Raw genomic sequence first — 10,239 nt, forward strand, 5'->3', positions numbered from 1 at the left:
CATGCTTAAAATGTTGGTTGAAGTTTCGCCTGTAGCTACAGGCCATACCTCAATAAAGGTTCATATAAAAATTTACACTTCCTACGAAAAACACGCCAAAAAAAATTAAATAGAAACGAGCGCGCCGTCAGCTAGCGTCTTCACAGCCTCCGCAGGGCGAGCGGGCCGAGTCGGGGAAACGTTCTCTCCTCGCCGTGACGTCACCCCGGTTCGCCGTACGGGGGCGCCACGCGAACTTCTCGGGGCTAGGGAGGCTGTAGTGAGGGTGGGCGCAACTCAAAACCTGGAGAGCGTTTGCAATTTAATGGCGGCGCCTGAGGGAGAGGATTCGAGAAAGGATATGCGCCAGTGTTGCCTGCACGAGAGCAGGCGCCCGCTCTGTTGCAACTCTGTTGCTCCATGCGCCTTTCCTCCTCTCGCCTCCCATTGCAAGCAACGAGCGCCTTGGCGCAGCCTCTCTCGCTTCCTTCTCGCTCCGAGAATTGCAAACGTCGAGCGGAGAAAGCAAAGTTGCCAGACAAGCAGCAACGTCCAAGATGGCGGAATTTCCCATTTTTCGCGTTAAAAAAATACTTAACCTATCGCAACAAAACTGGTGGCTATGGAAAAGTAATCATTTATACCTTGTGTAAATTATTCAAGCACCTTAATGGGCATTTATGACCCGAGTTAGGAAAGAAACGACCCTTTGCCCCATAGACTCCCAGCAAAATTTAGCAATTAAATGGCGTCCATGTCCCGTGATCGCCGATCTAGCAGTTGCACCCACCCTCACTTGAGCCTCCCTACTCGGGGCTAATAGCGCGGGCAGTTAATACTCGGCACTCGTTCCACCCAGCGTTCCACCTTCTGCTTTGTCTCGGGACTGGGCTTCCGAGCACGCAGGAGGCTGTAGTCAATATTCGTACCCAGCGTCCAAGTCAAGTCTTCTCTCTTTGTAAAATATTAAAGTCAGTGTCTCGTGAGTGCCTGTCTGCCCCTTCATCTTCACGGGAATCGCAGTTCGTTTTTAATCATGATATCAAACCTCCAATTTGCAATTATATTCTCCACGATTTCAGATGATCCACTACTTCTTTTTAATATGTGGATAGGAAGCATACTCGTGATTGTCGTACTGTCTTCGCTCGCCTTTATGTGTAAACGGTGTATAGATACATACGCATGCACGCCTCCGCAGCCGCGAGAGCGTTGCAAGCTATGACCTTTGTGCGAAACAAAGTGTTATGATTATAATGCAATTAAATGCAAAGGGGCAAGCGAGCTGGACAATAATGATGAAAATAATCCCTGGAGAAGGGGAACAAGAGGGACAAGGGACAAACATAAATCTCCAAACACAGCTAGGTGACTGGTGAGCGATCGAAAAAAACAAAGTCTGGTACGCAAGCACGTACGCAACACTTGACGAGCGAGCGTATACTCCGCACCTCCGCACGCATCCGTAAGTGGAAGCGGCTCCGATGCTCCAAGCACGAGCAAGAGGCTTTAAACGACGCGTACGTCCATGGTACGGGCGTCCGTGCATGCCAAGTCGTACTGTTGCGCTCGCTATTACATCGCTCGCGCTTATGGTGGAGTGGAGCGCATAACTCGCTCTAAACAGCTGTCTTTTTTTTTTTTTTTTTTTTTTGCATTCTGGTGAGCTTGCATGATACAGAGCACTACATTGCACAACTTTGCGGCCTCGGTAGGGTTGAAATCTTTTCGACCGATTCGATGAAGGAATATATTCCTCCGATGTTCATTTTCCTTTCCAGAGGGAGTACTCAAAAGCTCACCGACCGACTTTTCCACAGGCGCAGCGGCCCGTCAGCTGCGGCGTTGGAAACAGCTTGGGAAAGTAATGGCGGCCGGAAGTTCAAAACCGAAAGCAGGATGTCACGCGACGACTGGCCAATAGTGCGCGGCAGCTTGTTCAAAGAGTATGTATGATCTCTATGGTTCAAAGCATGACGCCATTTTTTCCCAGGATAGAGAGGCTTTTAATGTAAATGCGATAACAGCGGCGTCCTTTAGCGGCGAGTCAAAGTATTAAAGTTGCTTTGTATAACTACTGCTAGAGCACTATATAGCTCCTTCGGAGCAGAGTAGCGCAATCGAGAACGCCATTTCTCGGCGACTAGCGGCGAACGCCCGAGGGTTCCAACTCCGGCAAGGAGGTTAGAAGTACTAGGAGGGGGCACGTTGCAATATTGATGAAGCCTAGTCATAAAAAGTTTAAACGATGTGGTGCCCAGCGTGACCGCAGATCTGTCTGGCGATTGGTGCGCGTGACATGTCACGTGTGAGATGGATGGTTGATTGTAGAAGGACTCCTGCAGGCTTGCGCTGCTTGCGCGCGCTCCGTCCGGTAGGTTTTATCAGATCGAAGGCTAGACTGTGGTGTATTCTAGTACCCCATAGCTAGACGAAGGCTAGCTATTGTCACGTGATGTGGTCACGTTGGCATGGTAAGTGAGGAGATTAAGGAGGAAAATGAGAAAGAGGCGAGACGTCAAGGGAGCATGGCTTGTGGAGGCTACGCGGCCGACGTCATGCCCTTTCCCACCCTTCTATCCTCCTTGAACTCCGGTCACAAATGCGTGGGGAACGTGAGAAAATCACCGTTTCTTGAGTATTTTGGGAATGTACGGAAGGACAATAATTTTTGACATAATAAAGGAACAGTTTACAATAATTTTCGCGAAGTTGTGTGCCATGTATTAACGTTTTTAAAAAAATGCTTGAGCGGCATCATGCAGCAGACGACGCGGCGACGTCACACCGTTCACGTGGTGACCCGCTCCGGCCAATCCCCATAAAGTCCATCTCCGCTGCGCAAAACAATCGTCTGCTTCAAACGCCATTGCCATGGAAATTGCCTTTTCGCAATTTTCACACGCATCCAATATTATTAAAACTTTGATAAAGTGTTTAGTGCTTTACCATCTTCACGACAGACTAGTTTTGAAAAGTGTGAACTCGGCGTTTATTTTTTAATCAGCCGTGTTGAGTCGATCTCCATGTATTCTCCCATAGAGCGGGCCGCCCCTTGGAATCCTGAGTACCACGTGACTCGCGCCGAGCTGCTCTGTCTGCCATGTTGTCGGCGAAACACGCGGATCAAAGGATTGCGCTACTCTGCTCCGTAAGAGCTATAGACCAGTGTCCGCGCCAATTCCAGGGCGCCGCCATGTTTATCTACGCTCGCGCCACCACGCGGAGAGAACTGGCAGGCAGGAGGGGGGGGCTGCGTTGGCGGCGTTCCTTTCGGGAGCTGGATGCGGCAGGCTGCCCGAATGCACCGGCATATCGTGAAAGATGTCTTCACCAGAAGCCTCCGCGGCCCGTTCTTCAACAGATAAGATGTCGTGAACATTCGAGAACCCATCTCGATCGAGAAAACAAGAGAAAACCTTTCTGTTCTTAAATGTTATCGGTGTCTGCTGACCCTTGACATGTGTGTTTCAGTCCGGGTTCATTGCGTAGTAAATATTTCGCTGCCGCTTTCTTGTAGCTTTCAAATGCTTGATTGTCGGCTTCTTGTATACGACATTACATTCGTGGCACGGTTGAGACCGATTTTCGCGATCTGCTTGCCTTTGTGCGGCTCTGCCGAGCCGAAATAAGTGGGAGGCGTTTACTTGATCGAACGCCGTTTTAGCGAATGAAAACGAGACCACGACGTTTCATCAAATGACTAGCAAATGGGTTTAGTTCCATAGACAGCTCGGATTAGCTTTCTTTTGTAATGTGCCGCCTTGTCTGCCGCCGCGAAGCGGCGAAAACGAGGGCTCCGAGTGTGTTAGCACGCCCCACGCCCCCCCCCCCCCCCCCCCCCCCCACACACACACACACACACACACTGCGAGCGCCTGGGTTCGAAACTATTAATTGCCAGTTCTAAAGGATGGTACTTACTTGAGGTGGGAGCTGGAATTCTACGAGGTACCAGGAGACACTTACTATCGGGCAACGAAGCGGGGTGCCTGTGGGGACGGAGTCTAGGAACGCTACTGATTAATATTGTGACAGGCGATCAGTTATGATAACAGACGAAACTTCGACTCGTTTGTTCAGAAGCTCGCGGTGATATTTTATTAGCCCTCGTTATAGCACACCAAGGATCCTATAGGCAGTGAAATTCACATCACGCAAACTCGTCCGTCGTAGTCAAATGAGCGCAGTCGACGACGAAATGTAATGAGCTACTAAGCTTCACAAGGTAAATGCCCGCGAGAAAGAGTTTTGTGGCAGTCCAAAACACCGATCCAGCAGACGCACGTACGTACGTACGTTTACTCCGGACTCCATGAACCCGACGGCGCAAGATCAAAGCGATCAAAGAGCACCGCCGCCATCGCCACCCGGTTTTCTCTGCACTTAGCGCGACAACGGCACTGCAACGGAGGGCACTCACCTCGGCGTTAACAATCTGCGAAATAGATTAATTTCCCACTCTTGAAGCCATTCCAAATGATAAATGAAAATATCTCGGCGTTGTAGAACATCTGACGACACAACTGTGCCGAGCGCCTGCTCGGCGTCGTTGTTGCTCGTGCAGGCCTGCTTATTTGTAGTTGAGACGATGATTCCACATCTTTCGTGCCACTCGTGGTGCCTGCGATAACTTCGAAGGGCAGGGGAATCTTCTCACGAGGACGTTGAAGACACTCAACACCGGAGCCACCAAAGCAATCGCACAAACCGTCGCCATGTTTGCTTCTTCGTCACTCACGGTGCGATCAACTCACTGATCTCTATGACAATTGCTGGATCGCGCTTCCCCGCTTGTTCGCTGCAGCGCAAGTGAAGCCACCGGGCTTCACTCGCTTGGGATACGATTTGCCGTTTTTGCTAGCCTTTGCTGCGGTTTTCCAGCGTGCTGACGACACGTTTTACTCGCTCGTCGTCATTCGCCGAGGAAGTTTTTTGAAGACTCTGTGTATTGTTGAGACTTGCCGTTGTGAACACGTGGAAAAGTTTACGAAAGTGCAGTGTCGCAGGAAAAAGGCACAACGCGTCGAAAGGAAGGGCTGGCGGCGTGTTCAAAGCATCCTTGGCACGCCGAAGTGCCGTGTCTCTGTGCCTTCGCGCGCTTGGATACCGACCAAGAACCGACGCCGTGTGTATGTGTTCAGCGAGTGCAATGTGCGTGAAGCTGTTCGTGCCTCTGGATCAGCGTCTTTTCCTCTCGCGGTTTAGGAACGAGCTTAATCTGCAGCGTCCACTAGCGACGGAAGATGGGGAGAAGGTACGTCTTTTTTTCGTCCTTAGACGATTTACACAATACCGTGCACAACAGCTCCTCATCACTGATCAGTGCTGGCTTATTATCAACCTACTTAATTGCACTTGACGTTTGAGCGCGGCTCGCCTAATTGTAATTGGTCAACAGATTGCACACGACCATATCGGCCGCGCTTCAAAGATTTTCATTCTCGCCGTCTTGTACTTTTGCTTTCGAAAACCCCCCTGGCTCCACAACGTTGCCCTATTCGTGCTCCCACGGAATCTATTAGAGTAGATTTGGGACACAGCCATGGTTAATATAGTTCATAAGAACACGTACATATCTCCCCCTTTTATTGATAGCAACTCACCGGAACAGCTGGACGATCCAGAACTCCGTGGCCGATATATATAAATGATCTAAAGGCATCTACGCGCGACACACGTTTAGAACTTTGGCGCGGCGTCAATTCTTGACCGGTATCCAAGCGTGCGAAGGCGCAAAGATGCATCACTGGGCGTGCCAAGGAAGCTTTGATCACGCCGCGACACCGGCGACACGTTTTCGACGAGTTGTACCTTTTGATACGGCTTCACGCACATTGTACTCGCTAAACACATTCACACGGCGTCGGTTCTTGGTCGGTATCCAAGCGCGCGAAGGCACAGAGACACGGCACTTCGGCGTGCCAAGGATGCTTTGAACACGCCACCAGCCCTTCCTTTCGACGCGTTGTGCCTTTTTCCTGCGACACTGCACTTTCGTAAACTTTTCCACGTGTTCACAACGGCAAGTCTCAACAATACACAGAGTCTTCAAAAAACTTCTTCGGCGAATGACGACGAACGAGTAGAAAACGTGTCGTCAGCACGCTGGAAAACCGCAGCAAAGGCTAGCAAAAACGGCAAATCGTATCCCAAGCGAGTGAGGCCCGGTGGCTTCACTTGCGGGAGCGGCAAGCGCGATCCAGCAATTGTCATTGAGATCAGTGGATCAACTCGTCGCGAGATGTTTGCTGGCTCGGCTAGATGGAAACCAACAGCGGCAAAGTGGCGTATGGACAAACGGCTCTCACATTACGGGCACTATACTCACATACCGCGGTAAACAGGACCGCTGCCGGCGAAACTGCAGTCGGCACACCAGCGAAGAAGCCTTCAACGGGAAGCGGCGGTGCAGGCCGACGCAGCCCCCCCTCCCCGTGAGCGTCTGGGTTCGAGATTATTGTTCGCTTTTGCTCCTTGCGGTCGAGGCTAAAAAGAGCACTTCCGGACAAAGGTCTATATAGTGCTCTAGCTACTGCGAGATCGCGCTGCGAGATGGCGGCATCGGTCTTCGCGTGACCCGATCTGAACCGATGCGTGCAGTCGTGCAGTTCCCGAAGAGGCCGCTGCGGGAGAAACGGCGGCATTGCGATCGCGGAGTCACTTTTTGAAAGTAGGCTCCTATCAACTATGGCAGTTTCCCAACTGAGTTTAGTAACGTTGGCCTGCCAGTAGCATCATTCGCGGCCATGCCGGTATTTTATGTGCCACGAGTGTTGGGCTCACCGCGTTAGTTTCACACTACACATATAGTAGCTCGAGGAAACCAGTAAGTAGAAAGAACCGTCCATACCCAGCAATAGCGAGACCTGTAAGCTATGTATCTCAGGTAGTATTCACTGGGTGCCATACTTGAGCTCGTCATTCAGGGCGTATCGGGGGGAAGGGGGGAAATGGAGTGGCGTGGTCAGTCTGGCAGAGGTCGCCACATCCTCAGATCAAGCTCCTACCTACCGTCTGCAAAGGACGGCGATCTTGATGATGTGAAATGAACGTTGCAGAAGCACTAGTAAACTCTATAGCATCCTCCACCAAGTCACCTTCAGGACTAAGTAACTCACGAGCGAGTCGTACGGCCGCGAACTGGCGCTGCTTTTTATGGGCCCGTGACGTGGCGGCATTCCAACGAAGTTTCACAGACCGCCCATCGAAATGCATCGTTTCTTCCTCCGACAACCAAGTATTGTAAGATCTACTTCGCGCAACTTATACGCAAAAAACATGCTCTTTTTTTTTTTTTTTTTTTGTGACAACACGTATAGTATACAGTGTTTATTTGTGCGCTTATTTTGGCCGGGACCACGAATTGAAGCCTCGACGATCAACCGCAGTTCCAGCAGCAAAAAAAAAAAAAAAAATGACCAGGGTTAATAATTTATGGTAGGTCACAGTCATCCCACAAGCTCATGACGTTCGTCCCACGAGTCTTCAACGCGATTCGCTCCTTGAGGCGCTTCACCTGGTCGGCCGAAAAATGACTTCTCCAGTCTCCGACTATACCCTTGCGCAACAACGTTGTGACTTCGCCAGCATCCTTCACCCGTTGAGGTCTTCTCTGCTCGTAGGACAGACGCTCATTGAGCGCTGTCTTCTCGCTGTCGCTCAACATCTGCCTCATCGTCTCCAGACTTGTCCTCGCGAGAACCTCGTTCAAAGCCACAGGATCGGCTCGGAGCCTCGTGCCGTGGTTCTCCCCGAGAAAGTCGGCGATCTTCAGCACCCACGCCGTGGTGTCCTTCTTGAGGCCTTCGTAGGTCAGGAGAAGAACGTTTGGATCGTCTCGACGCTCGTACCAGGGCAGCAGGTGGTCGAAGTAGTCCCCGTACGCCAGCGCACCCTCAACGAACATTTCAAAGAAATCGCTGAACGTTCCGTCCGCAAACTGGTGATCGGGCTTGTTTTTGGCGTGGTAGAAGAAAGACACGCAGCAATCGTATGGGTTTCGGCAGACGTAAATGTACCGGGAATGCTTCGAGAACAGTGTCGAGTGGAAAGGCATGTGGGTCTTGATGGCACCTGGTCGGGACATGTCTCTGACAGACTGGGCGCCTTTCAACTCCAGAAACGGCATCTTTCGCTGAAAGTCTGCCATGGTGTTTGGAAGTGGTCGATCGTTCAAGATGTTGTAGACAATGTGCTGCGTCCACGTGGTGCCGCATTTTGGATAACTCACGATGAACAGGTCTTCTGGCTGCGGCTCGTATTTTAGTGCAGACCGAACGCATTCCTCATTGAAGGCCTGCGGAACGCAGTATCCGTCTACGTTCTTGTACACTGCTCTCGGCATGGCGTCCTAGAAAATATAAACGAATTTTTAATAGCAAGAAAACTAAGAACCCCTTATTACCGCCCCGCAGTGAATTAGGTTGTGACATTGTCCAATTGGAATGCCGAGCAACGAATAACAGCGAGACGCGTGAACAATATAATTTATACATTTATGAAGCTGTCAGAGTTCATGCAAAAAAACGTGACCACGTGTGGGTCTCTTCTACACATGAGAAATGTGTGTTTGTGTGTTTTAGAGAGGCGAAAACTATATCTTCAAAAGAAACGGTATCTTGCCTAATTACCATCATCAGCGCTATCTGTTATTCGTTTTTGTTTGAGCAGCCTCGACGAAGGTTTTATTCAAAAACTCTTTAGCACATGTATGCCTGCTTGAGAGTTCAAGATTTGATTACCTCCATCACTGAGCAAAATTATGCAGTCAAGAAGGCGTGAAAGCGGGGTCACACTCCTTATACATAATACAAAAGACAGTCTGCATACAGATTCGAACACGAGATTCGAACACAGCACCCCCCCCCCCCCCCCCCCTCCCTCGTTACTTTTTCGCCAGAACTGGACATTGAAGCTGACGAAAGCATGCTGGGATTCTATTTACCATGTATTTTGTCAATAAAGGCAACGTGGGCGTTATTTTGTTTACATGCCACTACTAGAAGCTCGTTACATGGCACGTAAACAGCGTCTTGGTAAGGATCATGGCCCGGGCCTCGGGAGGGCTCTGCCCCCCCCCCCCCCCCCCCCGGATCTCACCAGGGGGGGCACGAGCCCCGATGCCCCCCCCCCCCCCCCCCCCCCCAAAGTCTACGCCTATGATTGGCGGTACTTGTAAGCGTGAATTTCATCGAGGGATTTTAGCGCGATCTCGTAAACCGCACCGCATTCCGAGGCGTGGCCTGTTCACGTCCTCTAACGGCGAGCAGAGGGGTGTGAAGGGAAGAGGTGTTCCAAATAAAGTTAAACCACTAGGGAAGGATTCGGCGCGGCCCTCGTTTTCTCTAATCCAAATAAAGAGAACGTCCTGCATACCCCCTAGTAAAGTGTTTGTTAGTAATACGCGTAGGCACGTCATCTTTCCCTTGCTCAACAGTAAAACAGCAACAGCAACCAACGCCACAGTGCTCGCGTTTGTCCCGTTGTCAGAACTGCAGATGTTTGCTAAACGGAATGGAAAGACGAAACAACGCGCCGCCTCTCACGAGCTCCCGTCAAACGCTATGCAGCGCGCAGGAAACGCAAACGTCGCGATTGTACCTTTGCATCGGCCTGCTGAAGTTTCCGGGTCCGGCGTACAAGGACGGCTGCAAACACGAAACTGCCTTCGAACGCAGCTGCTTCTGCTCACACGTCAACGCCGCGCCAGCGACCTTGAAGCGTCCGTACACGAACGAACTCACTCGATCATTACGCGCCCATCGCAACACCCCCTAGAAAACAAGGCCGCGCTGCTGATTTCTGTGACGTCACCAACTGTAGTCCAGCGCTGGATACTGATGGAACAGTGCAACACGTCCGCTCTCAGGAAGGTGCACACGGTGCGGACTCGCGTTCTCACTGATCCAACACAATTCTCAGCCAAACCCTGTCGCTGGGCTCATTCACCATCTGTTCCTTGCTCTGGCTTCTGATTAGGAAGCGCGTACAAAAACGAGCTCTATACAAACTCGTTATCGTGATGGCCTATACGGCTCTCCCTGGACAGAGGCTCTCAGTCTACCCGAACGTTATCTTCTAGACAATGAAGGTAGTAGACGTCGCTATCTATTCTGTCCGCCGTGCCTTACAGCGTTATCGATCGCGGACAACACCTCCTAGATAAGAAAGGCGTAATGCTGAATGCTAATGCTTTTAGGCCTTACCTAAAACCGCAGTACTCTGCTTGTGGACATCCTACAAAAGACACGGTTTCCG

At 50.9% G+C, this 10,239-nt stretch overlaps 1 protein-coding gene across 1 annotated transcript; it reads right to left on the bottom strand.

The window, feature by feature from the left end:
• Positions 1-7,266: 7,266 nt before the first annotated feature.
• Positions 7,267-9,980, bottom strand: LOC121834841 (sulfotransferase 1C4-like). The gene is made up of 2 exons (XM_042288732.1): positions 9,583-9,980; positions 7,267-8,332 (listed from the first exon to the last, which is right to left on the bottom strand). The coding sequence occupies exon 2, from the start codon at positions 8,324-8,326 to the stop codon at positions 7,415-7,417; it is 912 nt and encodes a 303-aa protein (XP_042144666.1). The 5' UTR covers positions 8,327-8,332; positions 9,583-9,980; the 3' UTR covers positions 7,267-7,414.
• Positions 9,981-10,239: the final 259 nt, after the last annotated feature.

This window comes from Ixodes scapularis, unplaced genomic scaffold (genome assembly GCF_016920785.2).
Source record: "Ixodes scapularis isolate PalLabHiFi unplaced genomic scaffold, ASM1692078v2 PGA_scaffold10__122_contigs__length_95168666, whole genome shotgun sequence".
Taxonomy (NCBI): Eukaryota; Metazoa; Arthropoda; class Arachnida; order Ixodida; family Ixodidae; genus Ixodes; species Ixodes scapularis.

Coding starts and splice junctions, on each gene's coding strand:
- LOC121834841 (XM_042288732.1), bottom strand. CDS start 8,326: ATGCCGAGAGCAGTGTACAAGAACGTAGACGGATACTGCGTTCCGCAG.